Below are 12,258 nucleotides of genomic sequence, written 5' to 3'. Positions count from 1 at the left end.
TTACTGATAATCAAATAAAGAGATATTTTCCAAAACACTTTTCTTTTTTTTCTTTTTTTACTTTAGAAATGACTGATATTGGGCACCTTTACCTGTGTGCAAAATATGCTGTGCAAAATTGGGCACCTTTACCTGTGTGCAATAATAGCATAACGAATCACTTATTCTAAAAATAATATCAAGTATAAGTTAGACGAATCCGACATAACGGTTATAACGAGGGCTGTGTTAACAGTAAAACGTCCGTCATTTAACGAATTTTAAAAACACGGATGGATAATACAAAATGCTTTCTGACATTTTGACAGAAAAAAAACAAGCAGGAACAAAATTTAGACTATAGGCCGTCAATTTTCATTTTACAATTATCTTCTCTCTCTGTGTGCGCGCGTCCGTGTTTTGAGAGAGAGAGGGAGAGCTCGCGCAGCACTGATACAATGGTACGTCGCGGGGCTGAAGCCAACTTGATGTGTTGAATGCTCAGAGAGCACGTTATAAAACGTATTCTTAAAATACACATTTCTGTTTTAATAAATGCTCATAGTAAATCATAGCATATTGCCTAAAACATAGGTGCAAAAATAATCAGTGATACATTTGCGACCCATTAAAAATTAGGGTCGCAATGGCATTTCAAAAGGTCACAATATGCGACCATTTTGGTCGCAGTGTAGTTCCCTGTAATGTGGTCAAAATTATGTCTCCCGACATATTGCGCATCTTATGATTACTCATGCTGTTCACTTTTCATATAATCAACATAGATGAAATTAAAAAATAACATATTATTTACACTAGGGTGACCATACGTCCTGTTTTACCAGGACATGTTTGGCCAGGATTTCGAGATCGCCCAAAATGCCCGGGATTCGGCTTTTGCTTTCTACAGTCACCATTCATTATGTTTACATTATTACATTATTTGACACTGACACGTACGTGCCAGCTTTGCAGGTCATGCATTCTGCTTCACACGGATCCCGATCGAGACGAAAACACAGGAATTTTCTTAGCAATGCTAAAACGCACATCAACCTGTTTAGCGTTCATGTAAATACTACATTCAGATTCACCAATCGGAATTAATTCAGTCCTACTGAATCAAAAGGTGTGCATGTAAACAAAATGAATGGCGACGATAACGCAAAAGCCGTATCCCGGATATTTTGGGCGATCTCGAAACCCCGGCCGGACATGTCCTGGAATATGGTCACCCTAATTTACACATAAATATTAAACTAAATATATTTTCTTTAATGGCTACAACATGTAGGCCTACAGTTCAGATAAATTTAATGTCAGAGTGGAATTTGAGCGAACGCAGTTTTACTGGTGATCATGTGGGGCAGGGGTGCGTTTTTTTAATAATAATCAAATAATTCCCAGCAATCGTCGAATATTATTTTTGCTTGAAACGCCCATGAAATGTCTTACAACAGACAAGCATCATAGCATAAGAAAGAAAATATAAATAGGCCTAAATAAAGAAGTAAAAAAAGAAGAAGAAATGAAATAAAAATACATTCAAGTAAATAATAAAGAAAGAAATAAAAGAGGCTCAGTAGCTTCTGCAGCACGAACACAAGCATGTAGTCAGCAATTGTTGCTGTGACTTAGCGGTGTCTGACTAGTTGACACCTGGTGTGATGACATCATCGTTTCACAAAATGTATGGATTGGCCGTACACACGAAAACGCAAGGGTGGCGTTTTCAGATTTATCCACCTTGGGACCCGGTTTCAAAAAATAGCGGTTTCAGTCTCCGAAAACGCCGGATCCGTCTGGACGAAACGCCAATACGATACAAATTTTGTACGGATACAGCTAAACGCGTCTCCGTGTGGACAGGGCCTCACTCAGAACTGGAGATGCTCATTCATGCCTTCATTTCCTCCCGTATTGATTATTGTAACTCACTTTTCTCCTCACTTAACAAATCTGTTCTTCATCGACTGCAATCTATTCAAAATTCTGCTGCTAGGTTACTCACTAGATCAAATATGCGCACCCATATCACCCCGATACTTTGCTCCCTTCACTGGCTTCCTGTAATTTACAGGATCCAATTCAAAATTCTAACCATAACCTATAGGGCTTAACATGGCCAGGCCCCTGCTTATCTTGCTGACATAATTCATCTTCATACCCCTCTCCGGTCTCTCAGGTCTAATAACCAAAATCTGCTGTCTACGCCACGCACTCGTTTAAAGACGTGTGGGGATAGAGCCTTCGCCGCTATGGCACCCAGACTATGGAATGCTTTGCCAACCAGTATTAGGTTTGCTGAGAATGTGGACAGTTTTAGGGGACAAGTGAAGACTCATTTGTTCAGGTTAGCTTTTGGGTAATCTCTGTCCTTTATATATTGATAATTTTATCTGTTTTATTTTATTTCTTTTAGTTTGTTCTTTATTATGTTTTATTGTCTATTGTATTGTGCTTTGTGACCTAGTCTGTGAAAGGCGCTGTATAAATAAATTTTACTTACTTACTTACTTACTTACTTACTTACTTACTTACTTACTTACTTTTAACAGATCCCGTAAAGTGTGCGGTGGGTTTAGTGCGGGGTAATTGAGAATGAATAAGGGAAAGTCATGTGAGAGGAGGCAATGCCCCATCACGCTATGATTGGATATGATTGGGTTATGCGATAATCCCCCCTCTGTGCATCAGTCTGAATGAACAAAATGATGGTGTTAATTGTAAGACTAAATAAGTAAAGGGTTAGTAAACAAAAGTAAACAACACAGCCACTTAGATATCACTGCTTTGTCACATCAAAATCAATCTTGAAATGGCCTGAAAACATGACAAAAGGATTTTTAATGAGCAATCAGCTTGTGGAAATTAAAGATACAGCATTGTGTCTGTGACAGACAGTGTTTAATGAGCATGACTGATGATCTGAAAATAAGTTGACTTAAAAAGAACAGCTGAACATGCAATACACAAATAAAATAAACTGTTTAAATTAGGGGTGGAACGGTACACAGAAGTCACGGTTCGGTTCATACCTCGGTTCAGACATCCTGGTTCGGTACAATGGAGGGAAAAGCAGAAGGCTTGTGCATGTCTCAGGCTGTACCACCAAAGGAAAATAAATTACTTAAGCCTTGTATTTTTTAAATAAGTTTTATTAATAAAGGCATAGAACCAGTTTATTTGTAGTGCACTGACAATAGTTTTATATAATTAGTTTATTAATTAAATTAATAAAACACGATACTTAATACAAAAAGACCTTGAGATATGTTTGGTAATTGTACCTGAATGAATTGAAAATTAACTTGCTACATTTCAGATTAATATATTTGTTTTCCTTAATTTTAATTAACAGTAACTTAAACACTTAGCAGTTTGAATGATGTCCTGTATAAACAAATCTCTCTCTCTCTCTCTCTCTCTCTCTCTCTCTCTCTCTCTCTCTCTCTCTCTCTCTCTCTCTCTCTCTCTCTCTCTCTCTCTCTCTCTCTCTCTCTCTCTCTCTCTCTCTCTCTCTCTCTCTCTCTCTCTCTCTCTCTCTCTCTCTCTCTCTCTCTCTCTCTCTCTCTCTCTCTCTCTCTCTCTCTCTCTCTCTCTCTCTCTCTCTCTCTCTCTCTCTCTCTCTCTCTCTCTCTCTCTCTCTCTCTCGTACCTAACAGTAGTTCTGCATTACATCATTTAATTTGCACACGAGTTTTATTTATTTTTATACCGCGTATTCTCCGTGTAAATTTATGCACCGAACCGTGACGCCCGTACCATTTCGGTTCAATACGAATACATGTACCGTTCCACCCCTAGTTTAAATACTACCTTTAGTTATTATTTTGGAATAAATGCGACATCATCTGTTTTGTCATCAGTAAGTAATTACAACACGTTTCATTTTATTTAAAAAATGTAAACGTTTTTCACTTTATCGAAAAGGATGAACTATGAATGGCTTGTAAGAACGAAAGTGCAACAAACGATGGTACATTCATTCATAATTCAGTTTACATGAAACACCATAAGTCATACTTTGTCAACAATAACTGTGGTAACTCCAAGTACTTAAACTTTATTTGCCACAACCAAGACTTATAAAGCATGCGTAATATGCATACATTTTTTACCTTGAATTTTCGAAACAATTCCACATGTAATGGCGGGACGTTGAAAATTATTTTAATATGCAAAACTGTTACCCAATCATAGCAGTGGGCGTTTACTTCCATGTCTTGAATTTTGAATTGTGTACTGTTTTAAAGAGAGAGTCAAAAACAAGAGAGTAAATAACGTATTACTTCTAAATCGGGATGTTTTTTTTATGTAAAAATCTTGACCTCAGAGAACATTTGTAAAAAAAAAAAAAAAAAAATGCAGTTCATGAACCCTTTAAAAGTTTGTGCATATCTTTGGTTAACATCTATCTGCTGTTTGTTCCTCAGTGTCGGTATTGGAAGAAAGCACAAGACATGCAGTGTGAGAGTGAAAGGTATCACCTGTACAGGCACTGGGCTGGATTCCTCTGCTTCTACAAGGAGCAGCCACTCAATCTGATCAAGTGAGGACACTGCAGACATGACATCTGAAAAAGAGTGCAATAACCATACCTGGAGAAGACAGTTAGATGCTTTATAATTAGACTGCTGCAAGAGTACAACTTAGTGAGGCAAAACTTCTCACTTTTTTTTTTTTTTGCAGCATATCAAAGCAGCATTACATTTCCTGTTTGTATTTTGTCATAGGAAATACTATGGTGAGAAGATTGGTATCTACTTTGCCTGGCTGGGCTTTTACACAGAAATGCTGTTTTTTGCTGCAGTCATGGGTGTGATCTGTTTTGTGTATGGTGTGCTCAGTTACGACGACAACATCACAAGGTTAGTGGCACTGGCAGGATATATAGGTCATATGAACACACATCTTTACCTGAGCCTCCTGAGACCCACACTGTGTGGTTAAATGCATTTTTTGTTGCCCTTTTAACTGTTAAAACTAAGCCTTCAGGAGCTTGTTTTGTTTCTTAATTATTGTGTAGTCAGTGTGTTTCTGCAGTTGCACACTAAATGTTGTTATATTTAATAAGATGCAATATCTGTATTCTTTTGTAGACCATAACCTCTGATAGTAGGTATATACTTTCAGTCAAATGTTTCTCATTGTCTAAAGAACATTTTATCAAATAGCATCAAAACTTGAGTCGGTGTGTTAAAGGGATAGTTCACTTTGAAATTAATTTTTGATATGTTTTAGCTTACCTCAAGGGCATCCAAGATGTAGGTGTCTTTGTTTCCGCAGTAGTTTCAATTTTGATATTTTTAGGTCAAACCGTTCTTGTCTGTCAGTCATATAATGCAGGTCGATGGTCACTGACTCAAAACACAAGCACAGAGTCCAAATTAAAACAATTCCCCATCGTCCAAATGAAACAATTCCCCATCATAAGTACACATTGATGGCCTAAGACACGAAACGAGCGGTTTGTGTGAGAAAACGAACAGTATTTATATCGTTGTTATCTCTTGAAAACAGCACACGTCCAAATGATCTGACGGCGCGGGCGGGTATAGATATATACATAGATGTCGCCTTGGCTACTGCAGTTCATTGGAACGAAACCGTAGCCAAGGCGAAATCTATGTATATATCTATACCCGCCCGCGCCGTCAGATCATTTGGACGTGTGCTGTGTTCAAGAGATAACAACGATATAAATACTGTTCGTTTTCTCACAAAAACCGCTCGTTTCGTGTCTTAGGCCATCAATGTGTACTTATGATGGGGAATTGTTTCATTTGGACGATGGGGAATTGTTTTAATTTGGACTCTGTGCTTGTGTTTTGAGCCAGTGACCATAGACCTGCATTATATGACTGACAGACAAGAACGGTTTGACCTAAAAATATCAAAATTGAAACTACTGCGGAAACAAAGACACCTACATCTTGGATGCCCTTGAGGTAAGCTAAAACATATCAAAAATTAATTTCAAAGTGAACTATCCCTTTAAGACTTGCCATACAATCTGTAACGTAATGTGAGGACAGAGGGACTCTAGAGCAGGGGTGGGCAAACTTTTTGGCTCAAGGGCCACACTGGGTTTTAAAATTTGACAGAGGGCCGGCCCAGTAGCAGATTATGAAACACGATCTCATGAAAGCCACAAATTATTCTATACCACAAATTTTATTTCTCGTGCCATTTATATGGCAATTTTTTTTTTTTTTTTTGTGCATATGCTGCGCACTAAACCCCTTGGTTAGTGCGTGCCTATTACACGCCATTAAAGGGATAGTTTGCCCAAAAATGAAAATTCTGTCATCATTTACTCACCCTCAAGTTGTTTCAAACCTGTATGAATTTCTTTTTTCTGCTGAACACAAAGGAAGATATTTTGAAAAATGTCGGTAACCAAACAGTTGATGGACCTGATTGACTTCCATAAGTAGGAAAAAAAAATACTATGGAAGTCAATCAGGTCCATCAACTGTTTGGTTACCGACATTTTTCAAAATATCTTCTTTTGTGTTCAGCAGAAAAAAGAAATTCATACAGGTTTGAAACAACTTGAGGGTGAGTAAATGATGACAGAATTTTCATTTTTGGGCAAACTATCCCTTTAAGTGCGTATCATATGCACGCGAAAACTGCGTTTCATAAGAACTACAAATACAATTCGTGGTATTCGCACTTTCATGAGATCGGGCTGAGCAAACACATTTACGTTGTGGCAACGTCTGCGCGAAATTCAACAACTGAGAGACGACATTCTGACAATACATTTTTTATGCTAGATATCCCCCATTTAGCATGTTATGTTTTGAGGTTAATTTTTAATTAGTCAGATGTTCGATAATTATAGCCTATACTTTTTAAATATTGTTTATCCTTATTATTATTTAATGGGCCTAACCGTAAATTAGAAACAAAACACCTAAGTGTACACTTAGAAGAGTAAAAATGACAGAAGGTTACGTTAATTCAACTTTATTAAAACTGCATGGCAATCAATTTGCACTTCCAAAAGTCATACATTTGTGGAAAAAAACGAAATAAACGAATATACAAATTTATTTTAAGTATAATAAAATAAAACATAAAAAGCAAAGGCAGATCAGAACATTTAATGAACAAAACCAGGTTCTGTACATGGCAGACAGGGGAGCGTAACGTTAGTCGAAAGCCGGGCGATAAAGGTCGGTAAACGGAATCAGTCAGGAGGATACATCCACAAATCCAGAGTAACAAAACTAAATAGCAGACAAATCAAAGGAAAAACTAAACATGTGTGCAAGCGGTTACCAAACATTTTTTTCTCTGTGAGTTTTCAAAAAAGGAAAAAACATTAACGTGCACCAAGTCTATGCGCTTAAGTTGCTGTCTGTTTGGTTTCCAAGGTGACGCGTCTAGCTTGTTACGTGACACACCGCAGCCACAACAGCGCTGAATGAATGATGATCTGCTTTTATGTCATTTTTCCTTTTTTACATTTGTTAGCTATGGCATGAAATATCTGATATTCCGATTGTCAAATATATGCAACGCAATATATATAACGCAAAGTATTACAAGAAAAAGGCAAAATGAGTGCGATCTTAAGACAATTTTTTAAATACTCGACGGGCCGGATTAAACAGCCTAACGGGCCGTATGTGGCCCGCGGGCCGTAGTTTGCCCACCCCTGCTCTAGAGGCTCGATACATTTGTTTTTCTTGTTTTCAGAATTATAGATGTTTATGGAACATGCTCACTGAATGTGAAATTTGTTGTTAAGCCTGGTTTATTTGTGTCCAAGTTTTCCATGTTGTGGTTATTGCATTACGTCAAGAATAGGGGTAGTAGAAAATGCTGTCACAGAGATTTTGGACATGTTCACTTCTGCATATTTCACCCCATCTCTCTCTCTCTCTCCCCCTCCATCTTTTCAGCAAGGAGATCTGTGACCCAGAAATTGGAGGGATGATTGTCATGTGTCCGCTCTGTGATAAAAAGTGTAGCTACTGGAAACTCAACTCAACATGCCTGTCCTCCTGGGTGAGTAAGGAAGTTTTAGATGCACTGTCCCTTCATCATAGACAGATTTTCCTCATATGTGATCCTTTTTTTTTCAGCAATCCCATCTATTTGATAACGAGGGGACTGTGTTCTTCGCCATGTTCATGGGCATTTGGGGTGAGTGCACTTCTGTTGTTCAAAATACTATCTTAATAGCGCCATCTAGAGGTCAGCAGGATATCTCTAGGTCAGGGATGGGCAACTTCGGTCCTGGAGGGCCACTGTCCTACAGAGTTAAGCTCCAAACCTGAAAAAATCACCTGCCTGTAATTTTCTAGTAATCCTGAGGACCTTGATTAGCTTGTTCAGGTGTGTTTGATTAGGGTTGAAGCTAAACTCTGTAGGACAGTGGCCCTCCAGGACCGAAGTTGCCCATCCCTGCTCTAGGTAGACTCAGTATCTAATGAGAGATTAGTAGTAAGTGTTCAAATTGTCACAGAATTTGTTCACTAAATACATCTACAATGAAGGAGCATAATTTGTGTATGCTTTTTGATAATGTGTCTGTAATCACTTTAGGGTGGTGGTGCATGCTGATTATCCATTACTGAACACTGAATTAATTTCACACAGGGCTCAAAATGAGCTCTGCTTATGCAGTGATTTTGATTAATCAGCACTGTGTAAATATTCCTGCACCCAGTGCACTGTGTATTCATACATTTTAAAAATGTGTATTTAGTTTCTAAACTTTTGTAAGATTAACTTGAAGTACAATTATTTTCATAAGGAGGGAAAACACTGTGTGTGAAGCTGGTTAGATTTAAATTGAATTGATAGTAAGTGTGAGCATATACTCCTAAAATGTATTTTCTCTTTCTTTCTCTGGGTGATTTGCAGTGACCCTGTTCCTAGAGTTCTGGAAACGGCGGCAGGCCCGTCTGGAATATGAGTGGGACCTTGTGGACTTTGAAGAGGAACAGCAGCAGCTACAGATCAGGCCAGAGTATGAGTTGAAGTGCACAGGCCGCAGACTCAACCGCTTTACTCAGGTACCTGCAAACACTACAGCGTGATTTAAAGGGTTAGTTCACCCAAAAATGAAAATTCTGTCAGTAATTACTCACCTTCATGTTGTTCCAACCCCGTAAGACTTTGGTTCATCTTCAGAACACAAAATAAGATATTTTTGATGAAATCTGAGAGCTGTCTCACTCCTTCATAGGCTTCTAGGCAATTTCATTCTGCCGGTCCAGAAAAGTTAGTAAAAACATTGTTAAAATAGTCCAAGTGACTACAGTGGCTCAACCTTAAGTTTATCAAGCTACGAGAATACTTTTTGTGTGCAAAACCCCCCAAAAATAACAATTTTATTCAACTATTCGTTTTGTTGAATGAGAATATAACAGGAGACAAAAAAATCAAAAGCAGGGTGAATGAAAACTGAACACTTCAAAGAGCTTCTGTTAACAGGACATTTCAAGCATGTTGCTTTTTCAGATTTCACATGCATGCTGATAACACTATCTTAATAGCCTTTGTCACGTGTTGATTTGTGACTGAGAATCTGCCTGATATGTTTTAAATAATTTGCATGATCCGAGCCAATATTTGCATTTGTCTTCTGCCCAAACTGGTTTTTGCCACATCATTTAACACATTATCATAAACATGACAAAGGCAAGTCTTCTGCTATGAAATCAGCCATTTTAGTTATTGTTCCATGTGACAAATACTCCATTTAAATTCTAATTTATGTCAGAGATTTTGTTTCTCAAGCATTCAAAACTCTGCATGTTGTCTTGGTGATGATTTGCCACTTATACTACCGTTCAAAAGTTTGGGTTCAGTAAGATTGTTTTTTTATGAAAAAAATAAAAATGTTTTATTCATTAAAGTCATCAACTGTGAAAGTAAATACTTTTACATTGCATTGCATTACATTGCAAAAAAATATATACGGTAATAATAAATCACCAAATAAATGCTGTTCTTTTGAACTTCCTATTAATCAAAGAATCCTGGAGAAATTAACAGAAAAAAACAGAAAAGAATTCACAGACACCAAATTTTTGAATGTTAGTGTAAATGTACTAAAAAAACGTCGAATATACTTTGCTTTGGGCTCTTCAAATCCAGTCCAGTGTTTTGCTGAATTTAGCAAACTCCCCAAACAAGCCAACCGCTGTGTTCAGAATAACTTTTAAATCACAGACTAGTGTGTTTAATTAGGGTTGGAACTGAAGTCTGCAGTAGAAGAGTCCTGTTATACACCAGCCTAGAAACGTTTAGTAAGAACGTAAATGGGGTCATTTTGGATTCCATGTTAACTTTGAGAATTAAAGTTTGATTAAAATTCATTTATTCATCATCTCATATATTTTTTTAAATGTTGTTTAACATAGTCATTTTTATTTACACAAAATACATTTACATATTGTACCATGACTGCTGTTGCACTTAAACACTTGTAGTACTAATTGGCTTGCTGACACTCTCTTTATTCTAACAGGAAATGGAGCCTTATCTTTCTTTCCCCAGCAAGTGTGCTCGATTCTGCCTGTCTGGAGCAACTGTTCTCTTCTGGGTGAGTTTTCTACTAATTTCCTACACTGTTCTAGCTAGCTAATTTAAAGAAACTTCAATCTGTTTAAAAGTCCCTTCTCTTTGTTTTGTCAGACGTTTCTGATAGTGGCCTGTATAATGGGGGTGATCGCTTACAGATTAGCGGTTTATGCAGCATTCGCCAGCGTCATGAAGGACAGCCCCACCAGTAAGATCCAGCTTGTGGGTTCTCTCATCACTCCTCAACTTGCCACCTCTGTCACTGCTTCATGCATCAACTTTGTCATTATCCTCATTCTCAACTTCCTCTATGAGCAAGTGGCCATCTGGATCACAGATATGGGTGAGCGAAAACCGCATCCTCATTTCACACGAGAAAAGCAGTTTCGAGATATATTTATTGAGTGTGTTTGACACGTTCAATGCATCTCAAGCTCCGGAAAATCATAAGTTTACAGTTTGTATAATTAATGAATTACATTAATTAATTCATAACAGTTTGTAATGAATTAATGTGTCTGCTTTGTTTATTTGGTGAGTAGCTGTGTACTAAGCTGGATAATGTACAGTCGGACTGTAGCCCTGTTTCCATTACCCTTCAAATTGCACAAAATGAAATTGCGAATTGAAAATGCGCCCAATGGAAACGCGTCAATTTCGCAAAAACTCCCATTTATCACAAAAATGTTTTTACGCTCGCATGAGGTGGTTTTTCAAGCAGTTCGAAAAAGGAATATTTCGCAAAACGGTCAAAAAAAAGGTCACCTGACGTAGATGAAGCGGTATGTTTGGACAGAAGATGAGACAGAGTTCTTTATTAAACTCATAAAATACAAAAGAATTACGAGAATACTTGATTCTAAACAACAAAGAAATGCCACAATTTATCAAGACCTTGAAGCAGATATGAGGGAGAAACACCCAGAAACACCTCATATGTGCCGCTCCTCAGTATAAGGGGCTTTCCTTGCCAATAATGCTTGGATAACATGCCTACGTCTCCTCGATTAAAAATAATGGCTAGTGCAGTGGCTTTGATATATGTAAACCTACCCACATCCGTTGCCATGATTTTTGGAATGACTTATCGCCAGAGGAAAAAGTTACATTTTATTTTGCATAACATCAGTTAATGGAAACGCCGTCATTTCACAATATTTTTTTTATCGACATTTAGAAAATATCGCAAAAGTTTTGTGCAAATCTGTGATTATTCCAAAATAACAATACGGTGTGCGTTTATTTTCCGATAATGGCCATTTCACTGTACATTATCCTTCACATATTTGCTCATCTGTACAACTGAGCTGTATGAAAAAATATTTGATGAACTTCCTCTATTTTTAACTCTCAGAGATCCCCAAGACCCATCTGGAGTATGAGAACAAGCTGACCATGAAGATGTTTATGTTCCAGTTTGTGAACTACTACTCTTCCTGTTTCTATGTGGCCTTCTTTAAAGGGAAGTTTGTGGGTCATCCGGGAAACTACAGTTATATGTTTGGAAAGTGGACCAGTCTGAGAAATGAAGAGGTGAGGCAGCCTGAAATATCAGTTTTCTTCAGGTGAATCTCAAAATAAGTAGGTCTAACATGAAACATGCATTTTAATATTTAGTGTGCCCCTGGGGGCTGTCTGATTGAGCTGACCACACAGCTGCTCATCGTCATGGCTGGAAAACAGATGGTTGGGAACGTCCAGGAGGCTCTGCTTCCGTAAGCGTTATGA

General features: G+C 37.7%; 1 protein-coding gene across 2 annotated transcripts in view; it reads left to right on the top strand.

Moving 5' to 3' along the window:
* Nucleotides 1-12,258, top strand: part of ano5b (anoctamin 5b) — a 43,540-nt gene that overhangs the window by 26,404 nt on the left and 4,878 nt on the right. For both annotated transcript variants that reach the window (XM_084109198.1, XM_084109197.1), the window contains 9 exons: nt 4,416-4,531; nt 4,716-4,850; nt 7,899-8,004; nt 8,082-8,142; nt 8,866-9,017; nt 10,478-10,552; nt 10,645-10,873; nt 11,885-12,063; nt 12,148-12,245. In XM_084109198.1, coding sequence (XP_083965324.1) covers nt 4,416-4,531; nt 4,716-4,850; nt 7,899-8,004; nt 8,082-8,142; nt 8,866-9,017; nt 10,478-10,552; nt 10,645-10,873; nt 11,885-12,063; nt 12,148-12,245 — 1,151 coding nt within the window. The remainder of the gene's footprint in view (nt 1-4,415; nt 4,532-4,715; nt 4,851-7,898; nt 8,005-8,081; nt 8,143-8,865; nt 9,018-10,477; nt 10,553-10,644; nt 10,874-11,884; nt 12,064-12,147; nt 12,246-12,258) is intronic.

Source organism: Abramis brama, assembly GCF_963993115.1.
Source record: "Abramis brama genome assembly, chromosome: 3".
Classification (NCBI taxonomy): Eukaryota; Metazoa; Chordata; class Actinopteri; order Cypriniformes; family Leuciscidae; genus Abramis; species Abramis brama.
This window is presented reverse-complemented; position numbering and strand designations above follow the sequence as displayed.